The following is a 13,130-nucleotide window of genomic DNA, read 5'->3' as shown; positions in this document are numbered from 1 at the left end:
CCTGCACAGCTACAATAACACTGCATATTGGCTGAACAGATCTTCGGGGTCCACTATCAACCTGGGTGGATTTGAAGCAAGAATTGGAGGTGAGAGGCTCTGTATCCTATCCTAATACACTGAGTCCTCTTGTAACCTGGAATAAGTTCTGCAATGACCAAGGGTAAACCCTTGCAGGGGTCAGGCTACATTAGGAACTTTAAATATTCTCTTCCTGGCACACAGTCTGATACTGTCTAGTTTGCTAGGCCTGCATCTGCTGCAGTGTTGTCAGCTCAGACCCTGAGCTTTAGCCTCAACTAAAGGGAATGTTGGTCAGGCAAAACAAGCAACATTTCTGTGGCGTGCATCTGAAGAAGCTATAGACGACACCAAAAATTTTACATACTGTGCACATCTACCCTTCTGTATGTCTCTCTTCTGATTGATCCATGTAGGTCTAAAAGTTGTCCTACCCCCCTCTCAGACTGTTTGCTTTTATGTAACTATTCATGTTTGATTTCCCTGAGCCGTGGGCTAAAGGACTCTGAGCTTTACCCACTTAGACAGTGACAAATTTGCCTTCTGTGCGCTCACATGTGCTTTCAGTTGTTTGTGCTGCATTTCTCTTCAGCTGCTTAAAATCTTGTCTCACCTCTCCAGTGGAGCCCCCCCTTTTCAGCCATTCACTGGACTGCTGGATCCCTGGATATTTTAGTTATCCAGAGTCTGATAGGAAACCGGATACTGCCACTGCCTTAGGACCTCTGGGCATACACTTGAGGTGCAGATCTTCTTTCTAGCACTCTTGCCTCATAGTGCAGCCCCTAGATCCAGAACTGACCCCTCCAAATCACCCTCTCCCAGAGGTTCAGCCAGGTGGATGTTCTGGGTCCACAGTTTACCTCTTCAAGGCACATGTGGCAGGTATAACATGTTAAACACACAGACGCTATCTATAGGATTCTAAAACATAAGTTCTCCTCTCCACTTTCCCACTCCTTGTAAACAAGTTGGGGAAGTATTATCTCCCAGCCCCAGCCAACTTGCTGAGCATATCTGTTGTCTGGTCAGAGTACAGTTGTTAAAGTTAAATACCAGATTAAGGACAACGGAGAGTGTGGATAGCCTATAAGTTGTCAGCCCATGCTGGATACACATAGAGGAGCATTCTGTGATAAAGCAATTTCACAACTTCAGTATCAACCAGCATTCATAAGTTGTACAGACACGTTCATCAAACTGTCAACTCTTGTTACAGGCTTTTCTCCTCGATGTTATGGAAATGGCTGCCCCAGTACAGGTAAAGGAGGCCCCTGATCTGCTGATGAATACAGTGCTCTATCCCAGTGCTGAACCTTTGAACGTATACAAATTTGTGTTCTTGCACTGTGATAGTCTGGGGCTTTATGGCAGTGTTTTGTTGACACTGTATAGTGAGATGTTGCCTAGCACTAGTCACAACAGGGCACTGACAGTTTAGCCAGTCTTAAAGCTTCTGTTTGGTACAGTACAGCTTCTGCTTCCATTCCTGTTACCAAGCTTATCTTGTAGTGGTGTTCTGTGTTTAGATACCTTAACAAAAAATAACTTTTTTAAAAAAATGTGCAAAACCCAAGAGCATAAGTAAGACTGATATGCAAAAGGGGCTATGCCCAAACTACCCAGCTATGGGTTGGACTGAACTGGGATCAAAGTGAATAGATTTCAGCAATTCTCCCCTGTAATAGATGCTACAGTTCCCAGCATGCAATGTGGCCTGGCTCCTTGGCTCAAAATAGATAATTAATTCTGACACCTGTAGCCTCCATAGGCTGCTGAGTGGCCATGGACAACCCTGTAGAATTCTGGGCTGCAGTTTCTTTGACATAAGTTAAAAAGAAGGGGTGCAGATAGCATCACCTGTTGTGTAGGCCAATGTTTGAATCCTATTGCTTGTTTAATTTCTGAGCCCATGATGCCAGCATGATGGCCACTTAGCTCACTTGGGAGTACAGATCTGAAACAAGGCAGCAAAGTACTGATATGCAGTCCGTACACTGGGGGAGTGGCTCCTGCTTTGCTTGGGTGGGTGGGGCTAGGAATGTGGATACCATTGCTAGTGCTGTATCCTTCTGTCCTTGGGTGTGTGGATCTTGCTTTGTGTAGGGATGTGATTCCTAAGACCTCTAGCAGAGAAGTCTGAAGCTCCTCTCGGGGAAGTCATGCAAGTTACTTAACCAGTTAAAGTCATAGCAATTAAATGTAAAAGCCCAAAGTAAAATGAAGGAGGGAAACAGGTGTCAGGAGGTGGTGTCTGGATTTGGCTGTTTTGGGATTGGTCACAGTTCTTCTTGTTCTTGGTCAAGCCAATACTGGGAGCCACCTGTCTGGAAAACATTCTCCAACTAGAGACCTGTTTTGTGGAGAGTGGCTGTTCTCCTTTGAATGAGACTTACTAAGTTTTGGATTGGACCTAAGCAAAAAAGGTTTTGGTTTAGGATTTCCGCAGTACTTTAAGCTAGCCCACTTGTTCCTGAATAGCACACTCCCAGGCTGGTGGAAGCCTGGGAAAGTATGACACTACTGTGTGGGGAGCTAAGCAGGACCCCGTCATAGTGAGTAATCCACTTATGCATGAGGTTCAGCTGGTCTCAGGTTGTGTTAACGATCTCTCTGTTGCAGGGATCACCCTTGCATCATGTGGACTGGGGGCTGCAGGAGGATCCCCATATTAGTGTTTCATGCAGAAGCCATTCTGACAAAGGACAGTTACATCCGCCTGATTGGAGGTGAGTGCAATTACCTGTGCTAACTCTAGGCCTGTTGCAGTGAGGAGAAGGGCTGGGGAGTCTCCAAGCATATGCCTTCCTCCTTTCTGAGGTGGGAAAGATCTGTCTGGATTGGCTGTGTTTTGGGATTGGTCACAATTCTTTCTCATTCAAGCCAATGTAACCCTTGTGTGCCTAGGTAGCCTGCCTGAAAATGTCAAGGTCAGGGCAGGCTGCAAAAGGAGAGAAGATTCTCCCAAAACTGGTGGTTCTAATTGAAGTTAGATTCACTAGCCAGTCACAAACAATGCTCCTGATTCCAGCCCTCTCAAAAAATACATAGCCCCCTTTATTGCATTTCAGTCTTTAGCTCCCAATCCTTAACTAGGTCCAGCAAAGAGAACTTATTTAAAACTCTATTCCCTTTACCAAAATGTTCTCCAGATCCCCAAAGGGTCAGTCACATTACCAGATCAGTATTGGTTTGGATCTTACCCAAAATACCATGCTGCCAGCCAATCCTTTAGTAACTAAAAGTAATCCTTTATTATGACAGGAAAGAAACAAGATCAGATATCTTAAATGATCAAAGCAATCAGATGCATACAAATGACTTCAAAGTCCATAGTCCATCAGATTCTTAGCAGAATTGTGGCGTTTGCAGGCTTGTACAGTTCCTATGGTGAACATCTAGTATTTGGATGGGTCTCAGTCCTTTGTTTCACAGCTTCAGTTGTGGAATAGTTGATCCAGAGGTAGGAAGCAGGAATGAAAAGAAAATGGAGATGGTGCAGCTGTCTTTTTATATCCTTTTTGCCATGAGGGTTTACTTCCTTTGTCCCAAACACAGCCACACAGCACATAAGATGGAAAAGCCTGAGGCCTGGTCTACACTGACAATGGTGGTCAGTGTAACACGGCTTACGTTGACCACTTAAAGTATGCATCTCCACTGGCACGTCAGTTTCACTGACATAAATTGCAGTCAAATTCGACTTAATAAAGCCACCTCTGCAAGTGGCGTAGCACTGAAGTCTAATTCTGTGGGTTGAACGAGTGTCAGTGTAGGCACAGTGCAATGTAAATTGTTGTCATTGGCCTCCAGGAGGTATCCCATAATGCTGTCTTGTGACTGCTCTGGACATTCGCACTCTGCTGCACTGTGGCCCCAAACAGGAAATAACTCCTCCCCTCAAGCCCTGGAACATTTTGAATTCCCATTTCCTGTTTGGTCAGTGTGGAGAGAGCTTTGTAGCTGAACTGTTCATCTGCATGCCCCAACTGCACTCCAGCATGGAGTCTACCTGAGGTCTTGGATCTCATCGGGTTGTGGGGTGAAGAGTCTGTTCTAGCTCAGCTCCAAGCCAGCAAAAAAAATCTAGATCTCTGAGAAGATATCGCGTGGTATGGTGGAGAAGGACCACAATAGGGATGCGCAGCAGTGCCACGTTAAAATCAGATGAGGCAGGCATATCAGAAAACTTAAGGAGGCAAACGGTCATTCTGGCTTGTCACCGAAGATGTGCTGCTTTTATGAGGAGCTGCATGTGATTCTCGGTGGTGACCCCACCACCGTGCCACTGCACAGCTTTGATACCTCTGAAGAATCCCAGTCCAGGATGAATGAGGAGGCCTCTGTGGATGAGGAGGATGAGGAAAACTGGGCAGGAGAGTGGGGTATTCTCCCAGAGAGCCAGGACCTGTTCCTTACCCCAGAGCAGCACAGCCGGGAACAGGACTGTGTTACAGACTGATATCCCGGAGAAGGCACATCTGGTGAGTGTATAGCAAATCGCATTTCTTTGGTCATGTCCCCAGTCCAGCTTCTTATTTTTTGGGGAAAAAGGTGTTTGTGTTTTTGTGGGGATGGGCTTCCTGAGGGTTGGTACCCCTTCAGCAGAGGGTTACCCCCTGAATAGACTATGTGCACAGGAATGCTCTGAGAATCTTCTATGGCTATCTACAGGAAACTTTCATGTAGGTACTCTGCAATGCTTTGTAGAAGGTTTCTGGGGAGGGCAGCCTTATTTCTTTTGCCACGGTAGGACACTTTCCCTGCCACTCTGCTATTAAATGAACAGGCATCATTGTGGAACACAGCATAACAGCAAAAAGGCCAGGCCCGTACCTCAGTGCTTGCAGGAAGGCTTCCCTTTCTGCCTGCACTAGCCTCAGGAGACTGATATCACACATGGTCACCCAGGGAAGATGGTGCAAGTTTACAGTACTGATCAATATAGTCACTGCATGTTATTCCCCTGTTGTGGATTGTGTCCCTGGGCCCCTACACACAATTCCTAGCCGTGATATTGTTGGCATGGGTGTTATGGGTCTGGGAACTGATGCCCCTTTTTTCCTCCAGTGACATTTCATCCACCCTCTCCTCCAATCCCTTTTGATCAACTCCTCCCAAACTGCTTTTTGGGATGGTAAAGGGGAGCCCACTGATTCGTCTCCTTGATTGTGTGGATTGGGGAAATGACTGCTATACAGACTTCCCTGTAATGGATGCAAGGGCCCAGTACTTACCATGTCTGGAACAGCACTCCAACTTGTGCGATAGGTATAGTTTGGTATGTGGGTCTAGCTTTGCCTTGTGAATATGTAAGGGAGTTCTTTTTACATTGTAACATTTCTTTTACTCCATGGGGTTAGCTAACAATGGCAACTTTGTGCTTTGCTTGCCTTACAGTGGATACCTCGACCTTCACCCCATCTTCTACTCCCACAGAGTGCCTTTCCCAAATTAGGAAGCAGAGGGGAAAAAACTTGGGATGACATGTTCAACAAACTAATGGACGCCTCCTCAGCGGCTGACACAGAGCTTAGAGCCTGGAGGATGTCCTTGTCAGAAAAACTAAACATGGAACACAGAAAATCAGCGCAGGAGCATGCAACGCAACAGGAGATGTTGCATAGTGTGAGGGATTGGTCTGACCGTGCTGAGGCATCTGGTAGAGCTCCAGGAAGAGCAGTAGCAGGATAGACTTCCTCTGCAGCCACTGCAAGCCACTCAGCCAAGCTGTTTCTCAGCCTCCAAGTGACCAAGCGCTCTAGGAGGAGGTTGAGCAGGGTACACTATGGGCTGCACTCCACACTGATAGAGGAGAGCAGAAAGAGATGATGGCCCCTTAAGAACTAGGAATGTACATGATTTGCTGTTTGCACAGTCACACTTTGCACTGGCTGCCCAAGCAGCCTTATGAGAATGTTAAATTATCTTCCTTCCCCCATAACTGATCACCAATAACTTTTTACTGCTTTAAAAAACATTTCTCTTTATTCATGGAGAGCTTGGGGCTTGTCAGTAGGGAAAGAAGAGGAGGGAGCCCATGGTGTGAGGGTGGGGGATGGGAATGGAAGGCACAGCACTGGCAGATGTACATTACTGCAGTTCATTCCAAGAACAGGTTTTCAATGCTTCCTTGAGGTGCAGAGCTCTGCTGTTGGATCTTATCATAGCATTGGAATCTGGCTGCTCAAAATTAGTGGCCAGCCTATCAGCCTCCATGATCCAACCCTAGGGGAACTTTTTACCTTTTGTTTCACAAACGTTATGAAGTACATAGCAGCCAGAGAACAGGTGGGATTTTGCTTTCACTGAGGTCTAAACTAGTGAGCAAGCAGCATCATCTTGCCTTTAACCAGCTAAATGCACATTCTACCACCATTCTGCACTTACTGATCCTATTATTAAAACGCTCCTTGTCACTGTCCAGGTGCCCAGTGAATGGCTTCATGAGCAAGGGCGAGGGAGGATCCCCCAGGATCACTATTGGCATTTCAATATCAATATTTATTTTTTGGTCAGGGAAGAAAGTGCCTACCTGCATCATTTTGAACTGAGCTGAGTTCCTAATGATACATGCGTCATGCAGCTTTCTAGACCATCCACCCTGATGTCAGTGAAACATTTTGTGATATACAAGGGCCTGTAACACCATTGAGAAATATCCCTTCTGGTTCATGTACTCTGGCAAGGTGGTCTGCTGCTAAGACAGGGATATGCATGCCATCTATCACTGCCCTCACAGTTTGGGAACCCCATGGCAGCAAACCTGTCCATTATGTCCTGCATGTTTCCCAAAGTCACTACCCTTCTTAGCAGAAGTCTATTAATGGCCTGGCACACTTGCATCACAGCAGCTCCCGTGGTGCATTTACTGACTCTGAATTGATTCCTGACTGACCAGTCGCAGTCTGGGGTTGCTAACTTCCACAGAGTGATGGCCACTTACTTCTCCACTGTCAGAGCAGGTCTCAAACGAGTATTCGTGTGCTTCAGGGCTGGCGACAGCTCTTCATAAAGTTCAGGGAAAGCGGCCTTTTGCATATGAAGGCACTGCAGTCACTGATCATCATCCCACACCTTCATAACAATGCAGTCCCACAAGTCAGTGCTTGTTTTTCCGGGACCGGAACCACTGCTCCTCCAACTGCAGATGGTGCATGACAGCCTGCAGCAAATGGGAATTCTCACTCTATAACTTGTAGTAGGGTGGTCTTAGTAACATCGCAATTTTCCATGCCAGGGCTCCTATCTCAGCCTTGAAAGTACTGCAGGATAAGGCGTGAGGTGTTTATGATGCTCACAATGATAGTGCAGAGCTGAGCGGGCTCCATGCCTCTCCAGCAAAAGCATGCACTTGGCACAGACTGAAGGGTTTAGAAAAACGGTGCAAAAAAGCATTTGTCTGTTTGTTTGGGACAAGAAGGGAGCACATCACATCACATCATAGGAGGATAACAACCTTTCTAAAAGCCTCTGTCTCGTTGCACTGTGGGATAGCTACCCATGATGCACTGTTTTGATTGTCACCCAGGCGCAGCTAGTGGGGACGCAATACCCTGATGTAATGAGCGTGTGCGATCACGCTTCTGCGACTTCTAAAATTAGGTGTGTGAAAGTCGATTTAAAATAGACTTCACTCTGTAGTGTAGACCTACACTGCATGTCACCCAAATAACAAATATCACAGGATCTTTTTAGGGGACAAGGCAACAAGCCACATTTAGTGTGAATACAGAAATTTGGTAAATAGTATCAATAGAAAGAAAAGTATAAACACTGTAATAACATCAATATTGTTCTTTACTTAGTGAAATAGTATTAATAATGTAAACACTAGGAAAACAGTATTAACATTGTAGTATTGATACAATTACAGGGACACATGTTTCAATTGGTACTTTCATTTACACTTACACACAGACAAACATACATAGGGGTCTCACAGATGTTATAGTTACCAGCCTCTTGGTGCTCGTGATAGTCACTGGCTAGGTGACTGTAGCATGAGGATGAGGAGCAAGGTCCTGCTGATGTGCATCAGTACTCCTGGCTGGTGTGATGTTGTAGACCCAAACCTCCAGCCTTTATCTTCTTGTCCCATTTTATAGGGAAAGGACCCCATGTAAGTCTATAGGTTTTGCACTGTCATGCTGCAACTGCATTTTTGTTGTGATTCTTAATCACCCACATTCTTGCAAGCCTGATCAGATTTTGTCCTTTGAAATGCGCTGGCTCCAAAGTTATCAGGGGACTCCTCATTGGCCATTTGAGTGGTAAAAGTTATCTTTGCTCCTTTCTTCCTCCCTCAAGCGTTTTAGGTGCGGCTGGTGTTTTCTTCATGTCTGTTTCGATATCCCTTACTCCGACCAATTGTTCAATCACTGTCCTCGTATACACTCAACTCAATTGCTCAGCCATTCACACTCCAATCACTCAGGGCCAACTCCTAGCTGAAGAACTTACATATTATTTTTAAAGCAAACCTTATTTCATTTTTGACAGTGTCTTTTACAATTGAAAGTAGATATATTATATTTCACAGTGTGGCTTTTTATACTTAAAATAGGGTTTTTCTTAAAACAAATAGACATATAGAAAGTAAGTGAACATTTAAAAGGGTAAAACAATAAGAGTTAGTTGAGGTTTTAACTTTTGATTAAAGTTACAGTGTGTCAGGCTGAAGTGCCTTTTGGTAGGAAGAGAGGAAGGGTGTTTGTGGCTCTGTTCTTTCATGTATTTTTCAAAAACAAGATTTTGGCCAACATGAGTCCCTTGTCCATAATAGGATTAGGCATACGTGTTCCTCAATGTCCTGATGACTTATAAGGTATAGCTATGCCTCTGGCTTCTCTCCTCTTTGCTCATTGTATAGATGATGGCCCTTGATTGGTCTTCAATCAGGCTGCACAGTGCTGGTGCTAATCTGTTGGGGTGTCACCCAGTAACACAGCACAAGTTTTAGATACAGAAATATCACACACATTCATGGCTTACAATACAAAGATGACACACACATAGATGATCTTATAATTCAGTAAATCATAACTTTTCCAATGAAGCCTTATATGGCATTTTGCAAGATTTGTTATAATTTTGCAATATTGATATCAATAATATTATAGTCATCTGTAATCCAGACAGCATCACATTGGGAGCCACCTGTTTTGAAAACATCCTCCAACTAGAGGCCTGTGTTGTGGAGAGTGGCTGTTCTCCCTTGAATGAGACTTATTTGGTTCTGGATTGGACCTAGCTGCCTTTAAATGCTTTATTCACCTGTATTTGTATTAGAATCTAGATGGAAATTTATCACTCTAGTCAAGAAGTTAAAAACAAACAAACAACAACAACAACAAAAAACCCAGGCAATTTTAGTGGGTCCTATCAGAAATTATGCAAATACCTCCGGTGGCTCAACTGCAGCAGTGACAATAACAAACTTTATTCTTAACTTCTTGGTGAATCTCCATCATCAAGACTGCCAGCAGAAAAATAGACGTAAACAAAAGGAAGTCATATCTCCTGTGGTATTGGGGCTGGGAAACCAAAGCAGTCTAGCTTCAGATAGAGAATAAAAAATCATGTAGAAAGGCAGAACCCTTGTAAATGGTCAGGAATTGCAAGAGTTGATATCCTTATATGGGCTGCTGAGAGCATTTCTATTGCTAAGGCTCAGACTGTATGTGCTGAAGTAGGAAAAGGCTGAATTCCATTTGGCTTCTTTCCACTAAGATGTTGACACTTTTTCCCCTCCTTTTGATAATCGATGCTCTTTTTTCTTATGTCCAGCCCAAATAGGAATGTTTTATGGCTCTTTTGAGTAAGGAAGATAACCTGTGGGGAGAAAAATTTTGGACCATGTAACCTGTGTCAGAGATCAGTGCTTGCATGTTGATAGGGTGGGGTTGATCTTAGCTCTGAGGACCTTACAGTGCAGTGGTGTCCTGTTTCATAGAAACTGGCCATAGACAAGTCTGTTGGGGTTCATCTAATGCAACCTGAGTCTGATGCCATTCTCTGTGGCTTGTTCTTCAGGGTTTTGTCCAGTCCAGATTTAAATGTTTTGAGTGGTGAGGCTCCTACCACTTCCATTTGGAGACCAGATCTCAACAGTATGAACAAGTTCCCTGAGATTCAATCTACTTTTCTTCACTGAGTTTACTTCCTTATTTCCAGCTTGAACCAGTCTATACAATTCCTCAGCCTGATATTACTTCTGTATCTTGGTTTCTCAGTCCATCATTCCAGCCCCATGATCATTTCTTTTGTCTTTCTCTGAACTCCCTTAAATTAATAATTCCACATAAATGATATTTTTGTCCCTCTAGCCAGTAATCTTTTAATTCTGTTAGTTAGTTCTTTATTTCTAATACTTTCAATGCTGCTTATTGCTCTTGGTTCTATGATTCTGTGGATACTGATTTTTCTCTCTCAATATTTATACTATTTACTAAACCCCAACCTCCTCCCCTGCATTCGTACAATCTCATTAAAGTCCAGTGCTGCTCCCTTTGCTCACATCTCATTCATTAGATGACTGCTTAGAGTTATGGTGTGGGCATTCAAAGTTTTGGGACCAGTGCCACATCCGCAGCTGTGCATGTTAATGTGGGGCCTGTGGCATGAACCAAACAGTCGTGGCTTTGTGGGCCTATTTTGAGGTGTGCAGTAGATATTGGGATAACACTTTGGAGTGTTGTAAAAGAGCCTGTGAAGAGACCTGTAAAAAAATCAAGGATTTGTTGGGAATCAAATATCTGAAAAGCCTGAGAACAAATGGTTCCTCTTGAGTCATAATAAGAGAATGGACTGACTAAAGGCAGACATTTGACCACTGACTGATTGGTATAATATAACACTGCATCACCATGCTCTGTTCTATGTGGAGTTGCACAGGGATCTTGTTGTAATCTTGTGCTTTGCTAAGCACTGTTGCGCTCTAGAGACTCATTGGTGATGTAATGTATCTGCAGTGTGAAGTATTATGGCACTCTCCTCCCTTCTGAAATGGTGCAAGGATTTGTGTACCTTGCTTTGTTGTTACTGGGTACTCATGCTGTCTATGTCTCAGATTCTGTCACTAACTCCCTGTCTCTTGCCTTCTTCACAGAGCGCTATCGCTTGTCCTATAAGATTGTGAAAACAGATAGCCGCCTGGTGCGCAGCATTCTGACCGCCCATGGATTCCACGAGGTGTGTGCACCAGATCTCGAGAATATTGAGAGCCACTGAGTTTGGACATGTACTGCAAAGGTTGAAATTCTGGGATTTTTTTCCAAGTCAGGATATAGCTCACACTCCTAGGCCTGCGGTGCTTTTAACCTTCAGCCAATCCATCAGGGAGTACTGCATGATTTTGCCGTCCTGCAGAGGTGCCCTTTGTTCTCTCATTGGCAACCTGGTGAAGGGTCCTTAGCTGGAAGAATAGAGGTTGATTTTCCTTTTAGAGTCTCACTTTGCACCCTAAGATAGCTGGTAAGATCCTTGGTGTGGTGCCTTATAATGCTCATCATTCTCTAGCACATACCCTGTTCCAGATCAGCCCCCTGTCTACAGCCAATGATATTTCAGCAGGTTCCTGTGAGTGTTGAGTTCTCTTTTGCTTCAGAGACAGATCAGGAGTTCAGTCTCCCAGGACTCTTGAGGGACTCCAGAATGCTTTATAAATGGATTTAGACTGACTATGACAATAATTTTTCCCCCAACAGCTTTATCTAGGATTGGGATGTAACAGTTATTTAATAGCTCCTAGCAACACTGTGCAACAGCTCAGGGTAGGAATATTATGGCAATTGTAGTGGGACCAATGCATGAGTGGGTAGAAGGGACTCTTTTAGGCTAGAAATTTTCCAGGTCCCTCAAATTGGAGGGCAGAGTGTTTAGTTACTAGTAGTGGCATAGTCTGTCTCACTTGCTCCTTGGCTTTGTCCCATCCTCAGGTACACCCCAACAGTAGTGATTATAACCTCATGTGGACAGGGTCCCACCTGAAGCCCTATCTGCTGCGCACCCTCTCAGATATTCAGAAAGTCAACCACTTTCCCAGGTAAGAGCTTTGCTGTGCAACTTTACTACTGTCTGGAGGGAGCTGAGAGGATCAGTGTCTGTAAGTAACTTGTGGGGTCGGTGACACGTAGGTCCGAGAGCATCAGGACTGAGCCACACTCTCTCTCATTCTTGTAGGGGAAGACAGTACTTAGGTTTAGTGCACTTGTCTTTCTAGCTCAGGTACTGGGCTTCTCATTTTATATGGGACACAAATGAAAGGGGTTGAGTTGGTTCTTTGTAATCCTTGGTAGATGTCTGTCCATGTCATTAAAACTACAGTTCACTGCAGCTCAATCTTTGCCTTGGCAGGCCTATGATGGGAATAGCATGTCGTGCTGATGAGGTTTGAGAGGTATCAGCAAAGCTAGGAGGAGACCCCAGAGTGGAACAGAAGGGTGTGCTGCAAGTTGGGATTGAGGTTTCTATGGTAGAGCTGAGAGTCCAAGTTACTAAACCCTCAGTGTTAGGATACTGGTGTGGGTTGCTGAGGGATGCTTCATGGAGAAGACACAACTGCTGCTTTTGTAATTTCAGGTCCTATGAACTGACCCGGAAGGATAGGCTGTACAAGAATGTCAGTCGCATGCAGTACACTCACGGTTTCAAGACATTCCACATCTTACCTCAGACCTTCATCCTGCCAGCAGAGTACCAGGAGTTCTGCAGTAAGTGACTGGCTGGCAATACCCAGCCTCTGAGCAGCAGCCAGGGAGTAAGTAGGTATCTGTGGAGGATTGCTCTTCTCATAGTTATCTGCTTGTGCTCAGACCCCTGGGAGAAACAGCTCAGTTTGTGTTGTGAGGGAGGCTAGAATAATACTGTCTGAAACAGATTCATTTGTTTGTTTATACCATCCCTGTCCCTGTATGCTATCCCTGTCCCTGTATGCTGCTTACCCTATGCCTAGGTGAGGCCATAGCCTCAATTTGAGAGCTGAACCCTTCAGCATTGAGCTACAGACAGAAGAAATCCTAAAGGCTGAGGGCTAATGGGTCTGAACACCCGAGGGCTCATCCTTAAGAATTGCTGTAGACCAGCACCATAGCATCTCTGGCCAACAT

At 44.6% G+C, this 13,130-nt stretch overlaps 1 protein-coding gene across 6 annotated transcripts in view; it reads left to right on the top strand.

Annotated features, from left to right (window-relative positions):
* Positions 1–13,130, top strand: part of TTLL5 (tubulin tyrosine ligase like 5) — a 194,208-nt gene that overhangs the window by 3,514 nt on the left and 177,564 nt on the right. For 5 of the 6 annotated variants that reach the window (XM_067532885.1, XM_067532877.1, XM_067532904.1 and 2 more), the window contains exons 3-6: positions 2,644–2,750; positions 11,132–11,214; positions 11,961–12,067; positions 12,604–12,734. In XM_067532885.1, coding sequence (XP_067388986.1) covers positions 2,644–2,750; positions 11,132–11,214; positions 11,961–12,067; positions 12,604–12,734 — 428 coding nt within the window. Of the gene's footprint in view, positions 1–2,643; positions 2,751–11,131; positions 11,215–11,960; positions 12,068–12,603; positions 12,735–13,130 lie in introns of those variants that run through there. The other variant, XM_067532912.1, reaches the window with a different exon arrangement.

This window comes from Emydura macquarii, unplaced genomic scaffold (assembly GCF_026122565.2).
Source record: "Emydura macquarii macquarii isolate MOO-44397 ecotype Brisbane River unplaced genomic scaffold, CSIRO-AGI_Emac_v2 contig_374, whole genome shotgun sequence".
Taxonomy (NCBI): domain Eukaryota; kingdom Metazoa; phylum Chordata; order Testudines; family Chelidae; genus Emydura; species Emydura macquarii.
Note: the sequence above shows the minus strand (reverse complement) of the source record. Positions and strands in the feature narration are given on the sequence as shown.